The sequence below is a fragment of the Oryctolagus cuniculus genome, chromosome 19 (assembly GCF_964237555.1).
Source record: "Oryctolagus cuniculus chromosome 19, mOryCun1.1, whole genome shotgun sequence".
Taxonomy (NCBI): Eukaryota; Metazoa; Chordata; class Mammalia; order Lagomorpha; family Leporidae; genus Oryctolagus; species Oryctolagus cuniculus.
Window position 1 is genome coordinate 43,977,760 of NC_091450.1, and position 23,497 is coordinate 44,001,256.

The following is a 23,497-nucleotide window of genomic DNA, read 5'->3' on the forward strand; positions in this document are numbered from 1 at the left end:
AGGAGCCAGGAGCTTCTTCCGGGTCTCCCACGCAAGTGCAGGGGCCCAAGGACTTGGGCTACCTTCTACTGCTTTCCCAGGGCATAGCAGAGAGCTGGATTGGAAGAGGAGCAGCCAGGACTAGAACCGGCGCCCATATGGGATGCTGGCGCTTCAGGCCAGGACATTAACCCTCTGGGCCACAGCGCCAGCCCCCGAAATAAACTTTTAACTCCATTTTCTGTAGACTCTGAGAAGCCCCCATGCACACTTTACACCTCCGTGAGGAAGTTACTGCTCCCTCCATTGTCCAACAAGAGCACCGACCCTCAGAGAGCTTCGCAGGTGGCACAGGTGGCACAGCGGCTCACCTGGCTCCAAAGAGCCCCCACCCTGTCTGGGACCTGGCTGAGCCCAGAATCTGAGCTGTCCGTCCAGCTTCCCACCTCCAGGCAGGGTGGGCGGCGGGGGCTTCCCCCATTGGCATTCGCACTGCCATGGGGCCCGGAAACCAGTGGAGCAGGGCTGTCCTCACAGCACAGGGCCCAGGAAGCTGCCCCCGCCCACCCCTGGGGACACAGCTGGGCTGGCTGTGCCAGCTCCCCCGAGAGCCGCTCTTCCAGCAGCCTTGGTTAGCAGGGGCTAACGCCTGGACAGACACCTGAGCCCTGCTCTGGGGGCACGGTGGGCCGGGGGCACTCCCCAGGGCTCCAGAGTGGGCAAGGCCAGGACCCTCCTGGGACTGCTGCCTTCTGCAGGGACCCCCACCCCCCCCACCCGCAGGCCTGCAGGAGCCTCATAATGGTCACAGGAAATAGAATCAAAAGATACAGTTTTGGTGCAAAAAAAAATACTTATGCATATATATTTTTTGTAATACATATCATGAATTTCTGGGTGCCGCCCATGCACAGATCTCAGTTTTTTTGCATCAGAACAAATTTTACTTTGAATTCCATTTTCGGTGACCTTCCCACAGGCCCCGCCCCTGTGTTCACTCTGCTGGTCACACGACCCTCCCCCGGTGTCCTTTCAGAGGAGGGGCCTCTCTGAGAACTAGAATTTGCCCCACGCGGGGCCACCTCGCCCGTGCATCCTCCCCGCGTCCGCGGGGCCACCTCGGGCCCGTGCGTCCTCCCCGAGTCTGCGCGTCCCCACGCGTGGCCACCTCGGCCCGTGCGTCCTCCCCGCGTCTGCGCGTCCCCTCGCAGGGCCACCTCGGACCCATGCATCCTCCCCGCGTCCACACGTCCCCTCGCGGGGCCACCTCGGGCCCGTGCATCCTCCCCGCGTCCGCGCGTCCCCTCGCGGGGCCACCTCGGGCCCGCGGCCCAGGCTGGCCAGGGGGGGCATGGCGCCAGCAGGGGGCGCTCCCGGGCCGGGCCTGGGCGCGTGGGGAATCCTCGGGCCCCGGGCTGGCGCCACGCAGACGGCCACGCGCATCCCTCCTCACGCGCGGCCCGCTTCTGTCTCGCAGGTCTCGGATCCGCAGAGAACTGTTCATCGAGGAGATCCAGGCCGGGAGCCAGGGCCAGGCGGGCGCCAGCGACTCGCCGTCGGCCCGAAGCGGCCGCGCCGCGCCCAGCTCGGAGGGCGACAGCTGCGACGGCGTGGAGGCCGCCGAGGGCCCGGGCGCCGCCGACGAGGAGCCGGGCGGCCCCGCGGCCGCCGCCAAGTCTCAGGGAGGGCCGGCCGAGGCGGCCGCGGCCCCGGCCGAGCGGGAGGAGGCGCCGCGGCCCGCGGAGAAGACGGAGCCGCCGCCCGCGGGGCCCGCGGGCCCGGACGACGCCCAGGACGCGGGCCGGCCCAGGCCGCCGCCCGAGGCCCCAGCGGACGGCCCGCGGCCCGTGCCAAACCCCGCCGCCGCGGCCGGGGAGGACGCCGCTACCTCAGCCGCGCGGCCCGCCGAGGGGAGTTCCGCGTTGCCAAGCACCAGCGCGCCGGCCGCCCGCAGGCCCAGCTCGCTGCAGAGCCTCTTCGGCCTCCCGGAGGCGGCGGGCGCCAGGGACTCGCGAGACAACCCCTTGAGGAAGAAGAAGGCCGCGAACTTGAACAGCATAATCCACCGCCTGGAGAAGGCCGCCAGCCGGGAGGAGCCCATCGAATGGGAGTTCTGAGGGCCGCCACGCGCCGGGCCGGCCCGGCCCAGCCCGCCCCGCCGAGCCCGCGCGAGAGGCCCGGCCGGGGCGGGGCCGGGGCGGGGCCTGGCGGCAGTGGGGCTGAGGCCGGGGCGGGGCCGGGGCGGAGCCGGGCGGCGGCGGGGCGGGCGCCGGCTCCCGCGGCCCGGACCGAGTTGCGCACTTCAGCGCCCTGCGGGCCACAGGGCAAAATCGCCATAGGCCAAGGTGCATATAGAAAACAGGAGCATTAAGCCCAATCTATGTCGTGTTTTCAAGGAAGAAAACGGAAATGTGTAGTCGAGCTTTTTTGTACCCTGAAGTGTTTTTTTATTGCCCTAAGTGATTTCCACAGGTTCTGGAATAACTCTTACAGCTTTGCCTTGTGCCCTCCTCGTGGTGTGGGCTAAAAAAAAAAAAAAAAATCAAACCCACATATGAAAAGGGGGCTTTTTATCCGCCATCTAATGGCTTCAGAGCGATAATACACTATTATCTTCTTAAACCAGGAAGGGGGGGAGGGGGTTTTTCAGAAAAAAAAATTTAAAAAAAGAAAGTTTTTGTAGCTGTTCAGTTGCCACTAAGAGATTGCACAGTCAAACCGACTCTAAACACACTAGTTTGGATTCCTAAATATTTTCAAGAAAAGAATCTTCTCCTTTGAAACTTTGAATTAAGATTAAAAAAAAAAAACACACATTTACTCCACCTATTTTTTAACAAAAGAGAAAAGTCACATCAGGAAACTCTGATTTTTGTGGTAGCTGAGGTAGTGTTTTCTTGGACGTGAATAGAATCCTGACACGTAGTGCACATTGATCCATAGCTTTAACTGACCCTGGGCTTTTCCGGCTGGGGTCTGTTTAATACACTCCATTCTAGGCCAAATCAGGACAGAAAAAAAGAAAAAAAAAAAAAAGAAAAAAAAAAGATCCGAATCTAGGTATTTTATAATCTGCTTTTTAACCTCTAACCACAGAGCACGCTGATCAGACCTCATATGGAGGTTTAGGAGACAAGTTAGAACTGTAGCATGTTCCTGTTCATCTTTGTTTAATTTATGCTGTCTGCGTCCGTGGTGGTGCGTCTGCACGTGTGCCAGCCTCAAGAGAAAGCAAGAAATGGGTGGGCCCCCGGGTGGCAGAAGGCACCTCCCCTCCTCTCGCCCCCCCTCCCTCCAGGGACGCAGCTCCCTGGGCCTGGGCAGCCCCCCCCCCCCCCGCGTACTCCCTCTGTCCCCCTTCTTCCCACCGAAAGCACTGATGGCCCTGTTGACCTCGTGGGAAGCTCCCTTCCCCTGGAGGAGAGCGCGCGGGGCGGCCTGGCTCCACTCCCACCCCCGCAGAGGCGGCCCAGACTCCCGGCGGCGCTCCTCAGGCCCGGGCGGGCCATTTGCCCTTCCTCCATTTTGCCTCTTGGGAAGTTGCTTTATGCACAGTTTAGGGCAGTCTAAGTACAAATCACAAGTCTAACTTGTCTCTGACTCCTCCTGTTGTCTATGTGTAGATGCGTGAGACTAGAGGCGGGTGCGAGTGTGCGTGAGCGTGCGTGTGTGCAATTTTATACGTCTGTGTATTTTCTTAAGTACCTGTGCACACATAGAGAGTGCATTACTGCCACGTTTTTTCAATAAGCTGTTTTATCAGTTATGGCTTCTACAAGTTGGCTAATTTACACTCCTTTATTGCCATATCTTTAAACTAACAATAGATGATTTCGGTATATATATATATTTTTTTTTGCTTATTTATAGGTGCTGTATTTTATTATCTGATTGTTAGGAAGGGATGAGAGGGGCAAATATTCTTTAGAGGGGTAGACTGCCGGCAGTATTGGGTATAATTTACAAGATGTAGTCGTCATACTGTATATTACTGATTGAAAACGTATTGTGTATCATTGAAACCTTTGTCTTAGGTCAACATCTTTGGATGACATTTTAATGGTGCATTCATTATTTCTTAAGTTTAATTAATATTACTTTTTTTTTGATTGGGGGGGGTGGGAGGGAGTTCCGGTTTTACAGGTATGCTCCCGCTGTTACACCTCTGTGTGCTTGTCGTTGATTAACTTGTAGGACTTTGACTGTAAGATGTGAAACCACATTTCTTGCATGACGTTTTTAGAAATTACGGATTTCCTTTACAGTCTAGTGAACCTGCAGCCGCAGCGTTTAGTGGACGCTTTCACAGATCTAGGAGTCACTACACGGAAAGACACTGCCCGTTGGTGGACGTGAGGTCTTCAGAAGGCTCTAGGAGGCTGGGAGGCAGGCCGTGTGGTCGTCTCTGGACGGCTGCGCGGTTCCGGAACTGGAAATCGGGTTCCGCGAGACGGGCGTTGGAGAGGGAGGCTTGGAAGGGGAAGCGGGTTGGACACCGGGCTGGACTCGGGTGCGAGTTAGGAAGTGTAGGTCCCTGGAGGGCGCGGTCTCTGCAGCTCTCTGTGTCCGGTTCAGTGGGAACTGGCTGGCGGGGGATTGTGGCGCGACCATTACCTGCCCCGGGTTCAGTGGGAAGAGCCTGAGAAGTGTGGATTTGTCCACCCCAGTGGCCAAGCAGTCCGACAGCCATTCGGCTCTTCTAAGCAATTTAGCCCTGTTCTCTTTCTTTTCTTCAATTTTAATTTTTAACCAGATTGTTGTTGATTTCCATTCTGTCTACTTTTTTTGGTCTTTTTTTTTTTACTTTTGGCCAGACTTACATCTGGGTGCTCGATACAATCAGTTGGTTAAATTTTGCTTGCAGTTCTGTGTTTATGTTTTTTTCTTATTATTTATTTTATTATTTTTTTTTGAAATTGAGATCCCCAACCTCACACTCTTTTGTGTTAGGCTATCACTGTCGTATTTCTATGAGCTGCCACTAAGTAACAGAAACTGGGGCAGGAGTGCACCCCCCTCCCCCTCCGTGCTGGCCCTGAACCCCGGGCGGGCGCCTGCAGGTTCACCTCTGGTCTCGAAAAGCAATATTCAAGTGCCTTGAATAGCGCCCCCTCCGCGTGGTTAACCCCACCCTCCCACACCCCACCCCGCTGGCTGGCCATCCAAGCAGTAGCTCCCCCAGGCAGCCCGCCCCCACCCCTCCTCCTCCTCCCCCGCCCTGCTCTGTCAGCTTCAAAAGCTGGACAGGGCCCTCCCCTGGGGAAAGCACCTCCACTCAGAACACTAACGCTTAGCCACGAGGCTCCGCTGTACCACGTGCGGCCGCCTCTCGGTGCTCACTAGAGGGGCCCCGGCCGTGGTCAGCCTCCCGACGCTCGGCTCCCGCCCAGGAAAGGAAACGTGGAAGCGTCCAGTTTCTGTCCCCTAGACCTCTCTCTAGAGAGGATTAGCACAGCCCTTGAGCCAGCGCCACACGCGGGGGCCTTGGACCGTGCGGCCCCGGGCCACAGTCACTTCCCTAGGTCCTTCCGAAGCACAAACGCCTCCCTCCCGGCTTCCTTCCTGTCGCCATCTCTGTTCTCACCTCCCTGTCCACCCCGGATGTTTAGGTCGGCTGGCCGTCAGGCCGGGCCTGGGGCTGAAGGCAACAGAGGTCGGGCACTGCAGCCCCCAGCCCAGGCTGACCAACCCTGTCTGCTCCCAGGGCCAGGCCCCAGCCAGCAGAGCGGGAGGCGGGATGTGTGCGCCGCAGAGGGAAGGCGCCAGGTGTGGCCGCCTGCCCTGAGAGCTGGGGACGGGCGTGAGCAGGTGGGCTTGCTTACAGGCAGGTGCCTTCCCGGCCTAGGTAGGCCCCGATGTCCATTCCTGCTGAGCGTGCGTCCTGTCGGTTGTGCGGCGGCCGTCTGTGACCTATGTGGACCTTCTATGCAACGCTGTCCATTGCTGAGAGCTGGCAGGGGAGCCAAGGGCAAGACGCGCCATCCGTGTGGGATCAGCACCAAGTCCAGGGAGGGGGTGATGACGGGCAAGACCCGGACCGAGCCTTGGCCTTAAACGCACCGGCAGGCGCCCCTCCACGGGGCCCGTGGGAGGCGAAGGCTGTGCGGGGCAGGCCCGAGAGGCGGCTCCTGTCCCTCACACTCCTTGCTCGCTCGTCCCCTTCTACCTCACTAACCTGTGCTCCCTGTGTGCTGTAGCGCCTCGTGGCGGGCGGGGGTGGGGGGCATCTCGGCCTGGTGGGTGGGTTTATCGTGTGGCTGGAACCAGTGGCGGCGGGGCTTCTGGGAGGCGCGTGGGGTTGGCTCTTGACTTGCACCTGTCCCTGAGGCTCTCGAAGCTGTGTGCCCCACGGCGGGGCGTGCGTGGTCTCGGGCCAGGGAGGCGCCGTCTTTGGTCCCGTGTTGTTTCCTGCCTTCCCTGCTCAGCTGTTCCTGTCCATCCCCACCCTGACCCTGGCCCTGGCCCTGGGCTGCCCTCCCCACTGCCCCAAACCCTGTGTCTGTCCTGTCTCCAGCACTGGCAGGGGTCCTAGTTTGATGTCACCACCAGCTCTCCCCTGCCAACACCAGCCGTCCCGAGGACGGGAAAGGGTCTCTGACCACATGACCCTTTCTTCCCAATAGCATGAACCTGCTTCTGCCCAGAGCCAAAGGACACCAGCCCCCAGGCTGCTGGCCGCCTGCGGGGGCACCGGCTCCCGTGCTCGGGGTAGAGATGGGGAGACGCAAGGGTCTGGCGTTATCCGGGGAACGCGGACGCGCTTCTGTGCTGTCTGGGGCAGGGAGGGGGGTGTCCCGACCACCAGGGCTGGGTGGAGGCTGACAGTTCCAGCTTCCTGTCTGGCTCGCACACCTGTGCGCTGAGAGTGATCTGCTTTGACAAAACTGCTCCCAGCCCCGTCCCGTTCTGCCTTTCTGTAGATGAAAATTTCCAGGGAAAAGGCAAGTCCCCAGTTACCGAGTTCCAAAAAGAGCCCAGCCTGTGAAACCCTTAGAGGTGGGGCGGAAGCCCCAGCCAGGACCCTCAGGGTCTGTCCCGGCGGACAGGGAGAGGGAACGGGGAGCCACGGGCTTGCGCACCCCACTCCCAGTCGGCGACAGAGAAGGGAATGCGCCTTCGTCCTGTCTGCTCCACTCCCAGGGCCTGTCCCTTCCCTCCCGGCACCCCCCAACCCCTCCACACACACACACGCACGCACACTCCCGCGCCCCAGATCCCAGGTCCCCGGCGTCAGTGGCATCTTGTTGAGTTTTGGTGTTTGGATGACATTTAGCTTTAACAAGACATTTTCCCAAAGCGCCCGGTCTCCCAAATGCTAACTTGAAAAGTTGGGCATTGTAGGTGTAGAATCCTGAGTCTTCAGGCGAGTGTGAGTGACAAACGCGAGGCTATGCAGACGTGTGCACTGCCCCCCCCCGGCCCCCCACGACCCTCACCTTCTCTAATGCCTTTGCGTTGCTTTCCGTGGGTCATTTGCGTTTGTTCAGAGACGTCCCGACGTCAAGGCTGCAGTACTGTAATTCCCGTAGTGTGTCTAGGCTTTCATTTCTCCCGCAGAATATGCTGTGTGTTTCATGTCAAGCTTTCTGTAATCAGAAAGAAAAAGGTGCCTTATACCCCAATGTCACGGCCGCACCCCTCTGGCAAGCACTCACAAGCACAGCGTGGACAGAAGCTCTGGGGGCCCCTCCCGGGGACAGGGACGGCATCCGGCACCACGCACCCAGGTGGCGCGGGGCTGAGGCCGTCAGTTCACGATTCCCGCCGCTCTCCCCTTTTCTCTTTGTTGTCCTTTTTTTTTTTTCCCCTCCCTCTGTGGTTTGCTTTAAACAGAAAGCACTTAAGTAGATGAGTGCGTGTGAGAGCTCTGTGCAATAGATGTCGTGCCCCTGGGTCTGTAAGCGCTAACGTGTTGCACACCAAATGACCCCCAAGGCAGCTTTGCAGCAGGCTGACAGGTCATGGATGAGGCCGTTGACGGGCCCGAGGGGGAACAGGCCTCCCTCACCCCCTCCAGCCTCCCAGCGCACCCCTGGCTGACCGCCGAGCCGGGGGGGCACGTGTGCAGGGCCCCCCGGGGCTCTGGCCCCAGCTGCTGGCCTGGGCGGGCCTGGGCGGGGAGCAGCTGAGAACCTTCCCGAGTGTCTATGAGACCTCGGCCACCCCTCCCTGCGCTTACCCTTGTCATGTGGAGACGGACTTTCTGCTACTGACCGGCCCGCGTGCGTGATCATGGGATGTTTCCTCGAAGGGGGGAGAAGAAAGAAGCGCTATCTGTCTAGCCTCTTCTATTTATTTTTGGGTTGATGGTCGAAGTCCCTATCAGGGCCATGTTGTGTCGTGACGTCGTCGTTATAAACGGTTTTTGCTGTCACTCCGGTGGTCGTTGCCCTCTGCCTCCGCCCTCCCCTCCCCCAGAGAACTGAAGAGTGTTGGGGGGGAGTGCCAGGGGGAGGGGCGCCCAGGGGTTCGCCCCCCCCCCCAGCAGAACAGGCTCCTGAGTGGCCTCCACGTGTCTAACGGTTAGGAACCAGAGTTCACGAACAAAAGCCCACCTGTGTGCGGAAGTGCCAGGCGGGGCCGGGGGGTGGGGGGTCGTGTGGTGGGGGCTGGAGGGGGGGCACGGAGGAAGCTCAGGTCCCCCGAAGCCTCCTAGAGCCTCTGTGACGCCTTCTAGGTTCAGGAAGTTGGGGCGTGCACCCCCCGGGGCCGCCATGTGTGGGTAGGTTTCTACAGCCCCGGTCGGTCGGGGTGTGGGGCTCCGAGGCTCCCGGAGCACGAGGGCGGCTGAGGCTGATGGCGGAGCTCTCGGCCCAGCAGGAGGAGGCCCACCCCAGTCCTTCTGGGCTCTGACCTTGACCTTGACCTTCTCTGAAATGGGGGGGAGGGGCCTGATTGTGTTCTGTTTCTTTGAAAGAAAGTCCTCCACTGAAGTCATGGCCTCCATCCCCCCCCACCCCACCCCCGCCTCAAGGATTTTTATTTTATTTTTCTATGATTAGTCTATGCATTTCTTCTCCACCCGCCCCCACCCGGTGTTCTGCCTGTCCTGTGGAGGAGACGGGCGTCTCATGTCCCACCCTCTGAGACCACCTCCCCCCCAACCTCAGAAAATGCTGTGCATTTCGGAGACGTGAGAATTCCTGAAAAAGATTCTTCAAGCATTTGAGAATAACTAAGAAGGGGGTGGGGAGCCACGCGGCCGCCCCCGCCCCGCCCCGCGCCCCGTCCTCCCGTGCAATAACTACTCAGCAAGCGGGGCCGCCGGCCCTCCCTAGACTACTAGCGGCACGAGAGGCGACAGCCCGGCTCAGCGCCCCGCGCCCCGCGCCCCGCGGCGTCTACACCCGAGCAGTATTTTCTGTCTTCTGTAGCGCGCTAAGTCTTACATGTTCTCAGAGCCCGTTGGTTAAGACTCAACACCGACCACAGGCCATCTTCCTTTACTTCTCACAGAGACTCCAATTGACCAAAAAGGAAAAAAAAAAAAAAAAAAGGAAAAAAAAGGGCGTCTCTTTTTTCCTTTTTTTTTTTTTTACATGAATAGCTTTGAGAAGCCTCAGCTGTGTGACCGCAACTCATCTCCGATAAGATTTTATTTCTTTGTTTTCCACACTGAGTCGAGTCGATCCGGCTGGCGTGGGGGGGGAGGGGTGTACCCGTCGGCGCTCTGGCATTGTCTCTCTGTCTTTGGTTAGCCATAGATGTTTGTTCTCAGCACTGTACAAGGTCCCTATGTGACACGGAGAAGCAATACCACTGAATGAAACTCACACCATGTATTACCCACTAGCACCCTAGGTGTGATCATTGAAGTAAATATCTTTTATACAAACACAAGCACGTGTGGGTTGTTTTTGTTCACAGTGGCCCGGCCCGAGGACAAGCAGCAAACACTGACCTCTGGGGTCTGGGGAGAGGAAGTCGGGGTGGCGTGGGCCGGGGGGGGGGGGGGGGGGGCTCTTGGAGAATTTGCTGGGGGGTGGGGCTGGCTGCGGGAACCTGGGGCGCCGGTTCTGTGTCCTGCTGCTGTCACCCTTGCTGTCAGTGCCCTTGAGCCGAGCTCTTGGCCCCCCTCGGTGGCCTCCACGTTCCCCCTCTGCGCCCCAGGGGACCCGGCACCTGTGTCGCTGGCTCACGGTGCTGAGAGGGGCCTGGCTGACCGGGTGCCTGGCCTGGCCGCGGCCCGTTCCGTGAGGTCTCGCTTTGCCGTGAAGGACGGCAAGCCAGGTCCTCCCCCGTCCCCTTGGTGGTGGCGGGTGAGCCAGAAGGGGACGGAGGGGCAGCGTCTTGTGGGTTTCTGGAATAATGGCTCCAGAGAGGGGAGCTGGCCAGTGCGCGGGGCTGGGGGCGGGGGCTGCAGAGCTGGCCGCGGGGCTGGGCTGGGGGCTTGTGGCTCTGGAGGGGTTGTCCCCTGAAGGTCTGTTGTGTCGGAAGGGACTCGCGTGGTTGGTTGGGAGCTGTCACTATGTTCTTTAAAAAGAAAAGTTTATTTGAAAGACAGAGAGAGGTCTTCATCAGCTGGTTCACTCCCCAAATGCCATGATGGGGGTGGGGGGGTGCTGGCAAGGGTGAAGCCAGGAGCCAGGAGCTTTTTCCGGGTCTCCCACGCGGGTGCAGGGGCCCAAGGACTTGGCCCATCCTCCACTGCCTTCCCAGGTGCATTAGCAGGCTGGATTGGAAGCAGAGTGGCTGGGACTCGAACCAGCACTCCGATATGGGATGCCGGCGTCACAGGTGACGTCTCAGCTGGTCGCCAGGGGAAGGGGGTGTTTCTGAAGGGGTCCAAGCACCAGCCTCTCAGGTGGGAGTAATCTCGATGGGACCCTAAAAGTTCCGCTGGTGCAGATAAGGTACATCAAACTCAGCTTAAGATTTACTGTATTTATTTGAAAGGCAGAATTAGAGAGAGAGAGAGAGGGATCTTCCATCTGCTGGTTCACTCCCCAGTTGGCTCCAAAGGCCAGGGCTGGGCCAGGCCAAAGCCAGGAACCTGGAACTCCATCCGGGTCTCCCATGTGGATGGCAGGGACCCCAGCACTTGGCCCGTCCTCCACTGCCGTCCCAGGCACATTAGCAGGGAGCTGGCTGGGAAGTGCAGCAGTGGGAACTGGCGCTCATATGGGATGTGGGCGTCTGGCGTTGGCTTGACCGGCGGCACCATGGCGCAGTCAGCCCTGCCCCTGGCCACCTCCCTTCCCGACAACCGCATGGGTCTGAGCAGAATCGGGCTTTGTCTGGCGTTCCGAGGAAGCGTGGTTACAGCCCTCCAGGGCGGCGTGAGGCATAGTGCACCTGGGAGCCCCAGCAAGTTCGTGGGAAGTAGAGAGAGATGATAACTTCATTTTGGCACAGAACCACTCTGAAACCCACACAGGGCCGCGCGGTGGTGCAGCAGCTGAAGCCGCTGCCTGAGACACCAGGATCCCATGGGGGCGCCCAGCCGAGTCCCAGCTGCTTGGCTCCCCACCCAGCTCCCAGCAGCCGATGGCTCAAGAGCTTGGGTCCCTGCACCCACATGGGAGACCCGGATAGAGGTCCAGGCTCCTGGCTTCAGCCTCTGCCACTGCAGCCACTGGGGAAGTGAACCAGCAGATAGAAGATCTCTCTCTCTCTCTCTCTCTCTGTAACTCTGCCTTTCAAAGAAAATATTTTTTTTTTTTTGACAGGCAGAGTGGACAGTGAGAGAGAGACAGAGAGAAAGGTCTTCCTTTGCCGTTGGTTCACCCTCCAATGGCCGCCACGGGTGGCGCGCTGTGGCCGGCACACCACGCTGATCCGATGGCAGGAGCCAGGTGCTTCTCCTGGTCTCCCATGGGGTGCAGGGCCCAAGCACTTGGGCCATCCTCCACTGCACTCCCTGGCCACAGCAGAGAGCTGGCCTGGAAGAGGGGCAACCGGGACAGAATCCGGCGCCCCGACCAGGACTAGAACCCGGAGTGCCGGCGCCGCAAGGCGGAGGATTAGCCTAGTGAGCCACGGCGCTGGCAAAATAAATAATTTTTAATAATCCACTTATTTAAGGACAGAAGAAATCCCTGCACAGTTTCTATGTCATATACATCGGCACCTGCGTTAGACCACGGGCGGTCCCCCCGCCCCCGTGCCTGTGTTTAAAAGGATGCCCAGTGGCTGCCCACTGACACGGGCCCAACCACCCAGTGTGGAGCCGCCCATCTCCACATGTGGGACCTTCGGGAAGGTCATGTGAAAGGCATATTACAAAAAGACGGTGCGCGGAGCTCAGACTTCTTTATTTGAAAGAGAGAAAGAAATGTTCCATCGCTAAATGCCTGCAACGGCCAGGTCCAGGCCAGGCTGAGGCCCAGAACCCAGAACAGCATCCTTGTGTCCCACAAGGGCAGCAGGGACCCTAGGACTGGGGCCACGATCCGCTGCCTTCCCAGGTGCATTAGCAGGAAGCTGGATCAGACTTGAACCAGCGACCCCGCCCTACATGGGATGCCAGTGTCAAAAATGGTGTCGAGGCTCAATAGGCTAATCCTCCGCCTGTGGCACCGGCACCCCGGGTTCTAATTCCAGTTGGGGCGCCGGTTCTGTCCCGGTTGCTCCTCTCCCAGTCCAGCTGTGGCCCGGGAGTGCAGTGGAGGATGGCCCAGGTCCTTGGGCCCTGCACCCGCATGGGAGACCAGGAGAAGCACCTGGCTCCTGGCACCGGCCGCAGCGGCCATTGCGGGGTGAACCAACAGAAAAGGAAGACCTTTCTCTCTCTCTCTCTCTCTCTCACTGTCCACTCTGCCTGTCAAAAAAAAAAAAAAAAAATGGTGGCGTAACCCACTGCCAGCCATGACGCCAGCTCATAATATGCTTCTTTGTACAAGATTTGTTTGTGTATTTGAAAGGCAGAGTTACAGAGAGGCAGAGGCAGAGAGGGGTGGGGAGAGAGAGACAGAGCGAGGTCTTCCATCCACTGGTTCACTCCCCAAAGGGCTGCAACAGCTGGAGCTGAACCAATCCGAGACCAGAAGCCAGGAGCTTCCTCCAGGTCTCCCACGTGGGTGCAGGGGCCCAGGCATTTGGGCCACTTCCACTGCTTTCCCAGGCCTTTAGCAGGGAGCTGGATCGGAAGTGGAGCAGCTGGGACTCGAACCAGCACCCATATGGATGCCAGCGCTGCAGGCTGGGGCTTTAACCCACTGTGCCACAGCATAGGCCCCGCCACACATCTTTTAATTTCATTTTTTTTCCATGAGATCCTTGAAGCCCCGTCATGGGGGTGGGGGCCCAGCCCGTGCCCAGCCCGTGCCCAGCCACCAGCAGGTGTCCCGACGTTCTGTCTTTGACAAGGAGTTCTGACTCGGGGCCTTGGTCGTTTCCAGCAGGGTGCTGTGTTAACAGCAGAGCTGCTTTGCTTGGTGCTGTGGGGGGCCCTGGGGAGTGAGGTCTGAGGACCCCACGCATCTCGGGGGTCGGGTTATGCCGCAACGCAGTCCCCGGCATCTTCTCCCAGCAGCTGCCGGCCTTGGTCGACCCTTCCCTGAAAGAACAAGTGGGTGTGTCTTCCTCGCGCTGGGGCAGGGCCATAAGAGGGTCACGAGACCCCTCTGGACCCATGCCACCCACGGGTGAGTTGCGGCTGCCAGCGAGAGGAGCTCATGGCTTCCTCTTGCGGTTGCGGGAGCCACTCTCTGCCATCAAGGGCATGGCTCTCGGGACCAGGTGCGTCGGCAGCCCGGCAGATGCGACCAGCAGCTGTTGAGGCCAGGCCCTGGTCTCTGGGGCTGCTGTATCCGGCAGATGCTGGCTAAGGCCCGCTCCGGGCCGGTGCTGTGCTCCAGACTCGGTGTCCAGAGGTCTCGATCACTCGGCAGCCCGGAGTGGAGACAGCGCAGGCTGTAGGACGGCAACTCAGGTCGTGGCCCATTGTCTGCACCGACATGGACAAGGGCCAGAGGGCTCTGCGGCGGTGGCCTTGAAACAGGAAGAGGCATTGACAGGCCAGGAGGACAGCAGGTGCACGGGGGACAGCAGGTGCACAAGGGCCAGGCGAAACCTGGGACCCACAAGCAGCTGTGCCGGGCAGGGTGGCGCCAGGGGCAGGAGGCTGGTGCCGCTGGGAGTGTCTGTCCCCAGCCATGTCTGTGGGGAGGGGCCGCAGTGGAGGAGGGCCGGCCCATGCCTCCGGGCAAGTGTGCGCTGGTTGGCATGGGTGCAGGGCGGCCCCCGGGGCCCTGCTGTTGGGGGGAGGGGGCTGCGGCCTTGCGGGGGTGCTGCCACAGCCTTGGGCACTGGAGTCATTGTGGGAGGAGCTACCAGTGGCATAGCCCCAATAACAGGCCTGGAAGGTGATCGGTGCAGTGGGAGAAAAGGCAAGGGGCCAGGATCGGAAGAGCCATAGAGAGGTTCCAGTTAGACCCTGGCATCTGAACAGTGTTGGCAGAGGGGAGGGAAGAGCGGCACGTGCAAAGGCCCTGTGCTTGTGTCGGGAAGCCAGCACGGGCGTGGGAGGCGAGGAGGTGGGCGGGACGAGGGAGAGGCAGAGCGCGTGGGCCTTGGCTTTTACTCTGAGCGACTCAGAAGCCGCTGAGCGCGCGAACAGAGGCTGGTCTAGTCTCCCTGAGACTCTGGGAGATGTTGCTGAATGGCCCACAGGGGGGCAGTGGTGAGAAGCGGCTGGATCCTGGGACTGTGCGTGGAGGAGAGAACCAGAAATGAACCTGAGAGACAGAGATTTTGGGAGCGCCCCACCCCAGGGTTCCACCTGTGCCGAATAAACGGGGCTGGACCCCAGCGGCAGGGAATGGAGCTAAGGCTTCCAAGTGCAGGCGCCCCCCAAGAGGGGGTGAACTGACTGCCTCCCCCCTGCAGGCCCCGCTGGCAGGTGCCGTCCAGGGCGGGCAGGCCCATGAGAGACCCTGGGCGCAGATCCTGGTGGGGAGGGGCCTGGGAGGTCAAGGGTCAAGGGCGGAGCTCAGCAGGTCCGGCGTGTGCGCTGGGGAGGGTTTGGGGAACTGGACCCTTGGCCGTGGGCTGCCTCCCCCAGGGGCTTTGCTGGAGGGGCCGTGGGACCCAGAGAAGGGGGGAGGGATGTGCAGGCATGCGTGTCACGTGTGTTCCCGTGCTGAGAGCAACACGCACCCGCACGCGTGGGGAGGAAGGAGGGGTGGCTGAGACACCCTCGCCCCTCCCCCGCCGCCACCTGCAGGCTCTGCCCGTGGGCTCTGGCCCTCGCTGGGTGGCCAGTCACCCCCAGACCCCTGCCCCAAGCAGGCTCATCCCCATCACGCCCCCTGCTGCTCCCAGGATCACCCCCACCCACCCGGCCAGCAGGGCCACAGTGGCCGTCGCCTTGCCCGGCCTCTCTGACCCCGAGGACTCCCCCTTACTCACTGACAGCCCCCCATCCCGGAGTGGCTGCCTGAACCCACTTCCTCACGTCTCCCCACTTCCGGCCGACGCTTCTTTAGGGTCTCAGCGGCGCCCGCTGCAATGTCACCCCGTGAGCTTCTGGTCGCGGTCAGCACAGCGCTGTCCCTGGGCTCCCTTGTCTGCTGCCGGCAGGGGCGTCTCCCCAGCCTGCATGTCCAGCCTCAGGCCCCCAGCCCCCTCCCGGCCCCCCTACAATTCCCACGGGCACCTGCACAGCCTGGCTCCACATATGGGACGACTACCCTCAAAGCCCAGGGCCAGGATGCAGGCCGAGTTCAGCTCATCCCTCCCTGGGTCTGTAACCCAGGTCCCTCACTCACCCAGCCAGACTCCAGGCCTCCGTCTCTCCCGTGCTGAGCGATGGTTGCCAAACAGAGCTCTGATCCCGCCCAGGATCCAGCTGGGTTGGTGTCCAGGCCCTGGCCCTCCCCATGCCTTTACTGCAGCCTCGCGCCCATGGCCTCCCTGCCTCCCCTCTGCTAGGGCTCTCGCTGCTGCCCAGGCACCCGGCCAGCCTCAGCCCTGCACCCCTCAGCCTCCCTGGGCCCCGGGGGCCTAGTAGAGACCACCCTGGGGCGGCCGCTGCCGGTAGTGCACGGGCCGACTGGCCGAGGAAGCGTCTCACCGCCGTGTGACCCGGCCCTTGGCTCCCTGTGCACCTGCTGTGTGCCGTGCCCCTGGGGAGAAGGGCTCATGCTGGCCGGGCATTGGTCGCCTCCCCTTGGCTCCCCCGCCACAGCCAGGTCCCCTCTGCTCCCCTGAGCCCGCTCTGGGACCCGGCACGGCTTGTGAATGGGCCGCTGTGTGTGGCCATTCCTGGGGACATGGAACCTGTCGCCCCAGCAGCCCAGGCCCTCGCCTCATTGAGGTGTCCTGGGGCCTGACGATCTCTCAGTCAGCAGCCAGACTCTCCCCTCAAGTCCATCCTCCAGCCGTGCGGGACGCGGGCCTGCCCTTCTCGCAGGCCCAGGGCAGGTGGCGGCCTCCATGACCTCATGGTCGCTTGGCCAGGGCAGACCCCTCCAGCCCTCTGGCCAAGCCTGGCCCTGCCCTGGGTCCAGCCTCTGCCCCCCAGGGTCCCTCACTTCCACCAACACCACCCAGGTGCAGAGAAGAGCCCCCCGGGGAAGCCTGAAGGAAAAACCTGCTCAGGGCAGGAGCAGGGAGGCTGGCGTGGGGACGGGCTTCCCTGCGGCTGGGGCTGGGGGACGCGCGCTCGGCTCTGGCCCCAGGCTGGGAAAGCTCAGTTATTCATCCATAAAACGGGGGTGTGGTTTCTTCCTGAGCCGACCGTTATGCACGGTGTAAAGGCTGGGCTCTGGCGGGCACCGTGGAGATAGAGCGGGTGGGGGCCAGGTGCGGAGCCCGGCCAGGGCCCAAGGGACAGCTGGGTGGCTGCCCGCAGCTTGGAGTCCCTGGGTATTTCTGAGGTCACAGTGCCCCCTGGCGGCTGTACAGTCTGCCTCCCCACCCCACCCCCGGCAAAGTACTGTGGCCTTGGTCACCCCGTCTGCAGCCCCCACAGCTCACCTTGCTCAAGGCGTGTGGTCATCATTTTACACATGGGGACCAGAGAGGGTGATCTGGGTGCCTGGAGTCACACAGCCAGGAGCAGAGCCAGACTTGACGCGGTGGCTGCTGAAGGCTCCGAGGGGCCTGAGCTTGGGGACCCTCCCCAGCATTTCTTCTCCCCCTGGGGTGAGAGCGTGGCCAGGCTCACCCCATCTCTCCCGCACCCCTGACCTGGGATCCTCCCTCTACCCAGGGGTCATGGCTCCCGCTCCCGGGCCAGGGCTGGGGTCTGCACATGCGGGCAGCAGCAAGTGGGGTGGGACCGAGGGTCTGGCCAGGCCCCCTCTGATGGGCACGTCTTGTTTGTTGCACCACAGGGCGCTGCGCGGAGCTGCAGAGCCACGTGACTGAGGCCGTGGCCACCGCCGTGGAGCAGAGGGAGCTGATTGCCCGGCTGGAGCAGGACCTGAGCACCATCCAGTCCATCCAGCGCCCAGACGCCGAGGTGAGCCCGCCCCTCCCGGGGACCCCTCCCCACCCCACCGCCCGCTGGGGACGCCAGGCCCCAGGGCAGAAGCCACAGGGCTCTCTGGAGCTGGCGCCGAGTGAGGCCAGGGTCGCGCACCCACGCCACAGCCAAGGACCACAGGACCCCCGGGTGCAGACGGCCGGAGCCGCACCTCGCCCCTCCCCCATTGGGCAGAAGAGCTACCGGGGCTGGGAGAGAAGCTAGGGCTGCCGAGGCCACAGGGCCGGGGCGGCCACCGAGTCGGCTGAGTGCCAGCCGGAGGAGCGACTCGGCGCCCGCCAGGCACCCAGCCCCTGCCCCGCTGAGGCCAGCCCCCCCACACCCCGTCTTGACAGCCACCCCCATCTCTGCCTCACACCCACAGGGTGCAGCTGAGCGTGGCCTAGAGAAGATTCCAGAACCCATCAAAGAGGCCACGGCTCTGTTCTATGGTGAGGAGGGGCCGACCGCCCAGGGGTGGGGAAGGGGGGCGGGAGAACAGGTCCCCAAAGAAGGTCAAGGCCCCCCCCACGCAGTGCAGCCACCTTAAAGCAGTAGGCAAGCCCCCCCTCCCCCCCGACACACACATGGCCCTCCGGACCAGGCCTGGTCACCCCACCCCCACCCCGCCTCCTTGGCCCTGCCAGTGACCTGGGTGCTGCAGTGTAGCAGGGAGGGGCGTGGCCTGTTCAGGTCCCCAGGCCGAACCGAGGCTGGTGGGGAGGACAGCATGGGGTGGGGGTGGGGTGTAGCACGGCCCCCCAGTGCCCGCAGCGTCCCTCACGGGCCAGGGGCCCAGGGGTCTCAGATCCAGGTGCAGAACACAGGGCCAGGCGCTCTTGGACCTGGCCCCTGACGGCGCAGGCGCAGGGGCTCCCCACCAGACGTCCGTTCTCAGCCATCCTGCTGCCCCGTGCACGTTGGCCAGGAGTCCCTGTGCCTCGTCCAACCCCAAGCCCCTGTCCTCTGACCCCAGGGCCCTCGGCAGCGGCCAGCAGCGCCCTCCCAGAGGGCCAGGTGGACTCGCTCCTTTCGATCATCTCCAGCCAGAGAGAGCGCTTCCGAGCCCGGAACCAGGAGCTGGAGGCGGTGAGAGCTTCCGCCCCCTGCACACAGCGGGAGGGAGGGGTGTGGAGGGGGGGGCAGAAAGACCCTAAGCCACAGTGGGACTCGATGTTCTCTGGGCCATTAGGGAGGGCTTCCTGGAGGAGGTTGTACTACGCTGGGCTTTGACAGAAAACTCAGATGCTCACGGTGGAAGGGCCGGGCCGGGCTTGCTCCTGGGCTGCAGGAGGCACTGGTAGGAAGGAAAACCCAGGGTGGCCAGGGAGTGCCCGGGGGCACGTGGCGGCCAGCGCAGGACAGGGAGAGAGAGAGAGAGGCCTTCTACCCGCTGGTTCACTCCCCCCGTGGCTGCAACAGCTGGAGCTGGGCCAATCTGAAGCCAGGAGCCCGGAGCTTCTTCTGGGTCTCCCACATGGGTGCAGGGGCCCAAGCACTTGGGCCATCTACTGCTTTCCCAGGCCTTAGCAGGGAGCTGGATCGGAAGTGGAGCAGTCGGGACTGAACTGGTGCCCCTATGGGATGCCGGTGTCGCAGGCGGTGTTTTACCCCACTGGGCCACAGTGCCGGCCCCTGCACGACATAAAGTTGACCCTGGGGCCGTGGTCACTGTGCAGCCATAGTAAGAACCCTGACTCTGCCAAGCAGCCAGCACCCCCGTCCGTCTCCAGACACCCAGCCCATTCTCCGGCTCGCTCCGCTCCTACCACCCTTCTGCTCCCTGTCAGACCACGCGTGTGTCCCCGGAACGGGCTGGAGTCCCTGGCACAGGGTCCCCCACATGGGAGTGCGTGCAGGCACCCCCACCCCACCCGAGCCTCTGACTGTGGCCTGGGACAGCTGGGCGGTGTCCACCCCCTGAGCCTGGCCGCTGTGTGTGTGACCACGGGGGCCAGAGGACCTGGGGGACTTTGCTTTTCCGGTTTGAAATCCAGATAGTGTTTGAGCAGAGAGAACACGGAGCTGGCGGCCCCCTCGCCCCTCACCTGGCAGCCGTGGAAACGGTGTGATGGCACTTATAGCAAGTGCCGGAAGTGGTCGATCCACAGGGACGGGGCGCGCGAGCCGGTTGCCAGGAGACAGAGGGACAGGGGAATGGGGAGTGACTGCTGACAGGTTTGGGGCTCCTCATCGGGGTGATAGAATGTTCTAGAATTAGACAGTGGGGACGACTGCATAACAGTGTAGGGACACTACGAATACCTGGACCGTGTGCCCGAACACGGCGGTCTTGATGCCTTGTGAGTTACCTTGCCACCCAAAACGAGACAGGAAGGACCCTCTGCCCGAGCAGAAGGGGGACCTCCCCCCCGGCAGGGGCAGCTTTCAGCAGAGCCCGGTAGGTCAAGGAGAAGGCCACGGGCAAAGCAGGAGTGCCAGGCAGGCGGGCGGCGCCTGGGCACCCAAACTCACACCCGCGCCCCGCAGGAGAGCCGCCTGGCCCAGCGCACCATCCACGCGCTGCAGGGCGAGCTGGACAGCCTGCGTGCCGACAACATCAAACTCTTCGAGAAGATCAAGTTCTTGCAGAGCTACCCCGGCCGGGTAAGGGCGCCCCGCACCCCTGCCCCGGCCCCTGTCTCAGCCCGGGGATGTACCAGGCATGGGGGGAGCAGGGAGCGGGGGCAGGGGCCATCCGACCACCCCTCCCCCACCAGCTGTCCCCCCCCTCCAGGCTGGGAGGAGCCCCCAGGGCCCAGCCCCGAGAGAGGCTCCTTCTTCACTCTGCCCCCTGGAGGTAGCAGGTGCAACAGGGGTCAGAGGGGGCGGCACACCCCAGGCCCACGAGCCTGAACTCGCCCCCGCCGTGGAAGAGGGGTGATCTGCCAGCCGACCCCAAGACCGGGGAGTGTCACCCCGAGGGTGCTGGGCTCTCGGGACAGGCCCTGGAATTCAGTATGTTTGGAACGGATGATCTTCGCTAACGCCAAACAGAATAGGGCCCGACGTCCAAAAACCCAGATAGAGAGCAGGGCAGGGCTGTCCACCGTCCCCTCCCTCGCGGCGGTCTTCTGTGTCTTGGCTCTTCTCAGCCCCACGCCTCCCAGAGACCACCGCATCCTGACCGAGGGGAGCTTAGTAGGGGCCTCCCCAGACCCCCAGCCCCACTGTGGCAGCTGCTCCGCGGCCACCAGAGGGCGCTCAGACTGCGAAGTAGAACCACTGCGCGGGGCGGCCTGGGGATGCCTGGCCGCTCGGGGGTCCCCCCGCAGCCTCCCCCACACTCCCAGGGAAGCCTCCCCTGCGCCCACCGCTCTGCCCCTGCCAGTCTCGTTCGTTCATTCCAGCGCCCACCGGGCCCTCAACACCCCCACTGTGCCCTGAGGCCAGGGAAGAGCAGTGGCCCTGGGCCGTGCCCCCAGGACGCCAGGCACCAGGCACAGTCCCGGCATGGGGAGGGTGGTGGGGGGCCTCCCCTCCCAGGCCTCCCTTCTGCCAGTGAGGGGGCCGAGGCTCGGCTGCGGGTCCCTGGGCCGGCAGGGCGCCGGTGACGCTGGCCCCGTCCTCTCTCCCCGCGCAGGGCGGCAGCAGCGACGACACGGAGCTGCGCTACTCCTCCCAGTACGAGGAGCGCCTGGACCCCTTCTCGTCCTTCAGCAAGCGGGTTCGTGCGCGCGGCCGCCCCTGCGCCTGCAGGCCTGCGGTCCCAGCCCCCGCCCCACCCCCCCACCCCCGCAGCCGCCCCACGCCCCTGCCCGCCTGCGGTCCCTCCCCCTCCCCGTGGCCGCCGCACACCCCCACACCCACCCCAGGGCCCTTCGTCACTGTCGCCCTCATTCAGGAGCGACAGAGGAAGTACCTGAGTCTCAGCCCTTGGGACAAGGCCACGCTCAGCATGGTGAGTGCCCCAGCGTACCCGCCCCCCCCCCGCCGTGTACCCGCCCCCCAGCCCCCAGTGTACCCGCCCCCCCAGCCACAGGCACCCTAGCCCCCAGCGTACCCGCCCTGCCCCCCCGAGCAGCAGGCACCCCAGCCCCCAGCATACCCGCCCCCCCAGCCGCAGGCACCCCAGCCCCCAGTGTACCCGCCACCCCCCAGCCACAGGCACCCCAGCCCTCCAGTCTACCCGCCTCCAGCCATAGGCACCCCAGCCCCCAGCATACCCGCGCCCCCCGGAGCCACAGGCACCCAGCCCTCCAGTGTACCCGAGCTGCAGGCACCCCAGCCCCCAGCATACCCGCCCCCCGAGCAGCAGGCACCCCCCAGGCCCTGCCAGGTGGGGCTGCGTGATCCCGGGCTGGGTCCTGGACTCCCGCTCTGCTCCCACCATCCATGGTAGATTCTGGAACAGTGCAGCGGAGGGGGGGCACCCCTGAGAATTCCTGCAGCCCGAGGCCCCACCCTGTACCCCACGCGCCCCCTTGCTTCCTCCCCAGGGCCGCGTGGTTCTCTCCAACAAGGTGGCCCGCACCATCGGCTTCTTCTACACACTCTTCCTGCACTGCCTAGTCTTCCTGGTGAGTGTCGACGTGGGTGGGCAGCCGGGACCCTGCCACTGTGGCCTCCCCGGCCTGGGCCGCTCCCCCGCCAGGCTGGGCCAGGCTCCGCCTCTGACCCCAGGGCTGGGACACCTGTCTGGCCCTGGGGCCAGAGGTAGGCAGCCGACAGTGTCCCTCCTCTGGACAGGTACTCTACAAGCTGGCGTGGAGTGAGAGCGTGGAGCGGGACTGTGCCGCCACCTGCGCCAAGAAGTGAGGATGCCCCCTGCCCCCGCCCCGCGCCCCAGAGCCCCCTGCAACCCCCCAGCTCCTCCAGCCCTCCTCCCCCGGCACCCGGCACGTCCCAGCAGAGGTCTGCCTGTCCCCAGGTTCGCCGACCACCTGCACAAGTTCCATGAAAACGACCACGGGGCGGCCGCTGGCGACCTGTGGCAGTGACAGCCGGGGCCTCGCCCCGCGACACCGATGGCTGCGTCCCCTACCCCTGCTCGCTCAGCGGCTACGGATGACTTAGGCTTCCCCAGAGAGTCCCCCAACTGCCCTGGTCCTCAACCCAGAGCTGCCAGAGGTCCCAGGTCCCTCCGGAGAGGAGGGCCTTGGAAGAACCTGTCAGTCACAGCAGGGCCCCAGCCCCGCCCCCCAGGCCCTTCCCCAGGCTGGGGAGCCGGCCAGGGCTCCAGCCACAGCCCGACCTCTAGCCCTGGTGGCAGGGATCTCCTGGCTGTGCCACCAACTGAGCCGCCACCCGGCCCGGCCACCGTTAGTCCAGTTCGGGCTACCTGCGCCCGGCTGCCTCTGGGCCCTGGCACCTCCTGGGGCTTCCCTCACAGCCCCTCTCCTGGAAAGCAGTGGGCGGGGCTGCCAGGCCAGCAGGCTTCACGTCCACCCCCAGCCTGCCTTTGTCACCAGCTCGCCCCGGACAGACAGACAGACAGACAGACGAGTCTCGGTCTGCTCACCCCACGCATCCCACCCCGGCAGAGGGCTGGACAGGTCCTGCTTCCTCCCCACCCCCCGCCCCAGACACGATGATTTCTGCTTTTTTCTATAGTAAAATGTTCTAGTTTCTAGATGAGGAAGACTCTCCGATCGGGCCCCTCGGCCACATGCCCCGCTCTCCAGGGCCCAGGACTGCCCGGCGTCCTGCTGGGCGCTGGGACCCCCACCCCACCCCCCACAGAGCTTCCTAAGTTAGATTTGCATTCGCGTGTTCAGCTTTGCACATTTGAAATAAACCACGGTTGCAGCCACACCGCGCCCTGTGATCTGACCCCTGCGGGGCATGGGAGGCCGCTGCGGGCCACGGCGTCACCCCTGCCGCTCGGGCTGCACCTGGGGGGCCGCTCTGTGGATGTGGGTATGGCCCTGCACCCAGGGCATCTCCCCCACCCCCCACCCTGGCCCCCAAGGATTCCATAAGTGCGTCCAGAAGGTTGCCAAAACCCAAATGCATCGAAACAGGAAGTCTGGGCTGGGTGTTGGCCCCAGGGGGCCGGGCTGCCTGTCCCCCAGGTAGGAGCACCTGGCTCCAATGCCCGGCTGTACCTCGGGTTCCTGAGTTCCTGGCTCCTGGCGTTGACCCCAGCCCAGTCCAGGCATTTGGGGA

The 23,497-nt window shown here is 63.1% G+C and overlaps 1 protein-coding gene across 12 annotated transcripts in view; it reads left to right on the plus strand.

The window, feature by feature from the left end:
- The window catches only part of CUX1 (cut like homeobox 1), a 312,734-nt gene extending 289,593 nt beyond the window's left edge, over positions 1-23,141 (plus strand). For 3 of the 12 annotated variants that reach the window (XM_051837966.2, XM_051837967.2, XM_051837965.2), the window contains exons 15-23: positions 17,259-17,386; positions 17,775-17,841; positions 18,366-18,478; positions 19,880-19,996; positions 20,973-21,056; positions 21,234-21,290; positions 21,829-21,909; positions 22,079-22,143; positions 22,260-23,141. In XM_051837966.2, coding sequence (XP_051693926.1) covers positions 17,259-17,386; positions 17,775-17,841; positions 18,366-18,478; positions 19,880-19,996; positions 20,973-21,056; positions 21,234-21,290; positions 21,829-21,909; positions 22,079-22,143; positions 22,260-22,329 — 782 coding nt within the window. In that variant the 3' untranslated portion in view covers positions 22,330-23,141. Of the gene's footprint in view, positions 1-1,456; positions 2,168-17,258; positions 17,387-17,774; positions 17,842-18,365; positions 18,479-19,879; positions 19,997-20,972; positions 21,057-21,233; positions 21,291-21,828; positions 21,910-22,078; positions 22,144-22,259 lie in introns of those variants that run through there. The other 9 variants (XM_051837958.2, XM_051837960.2, XM_051837957.2 and 6 more) reach the window with 5 other exon arrangements.
- Positions 23,142-23,497: the final 356 nt, after the last annotated feature.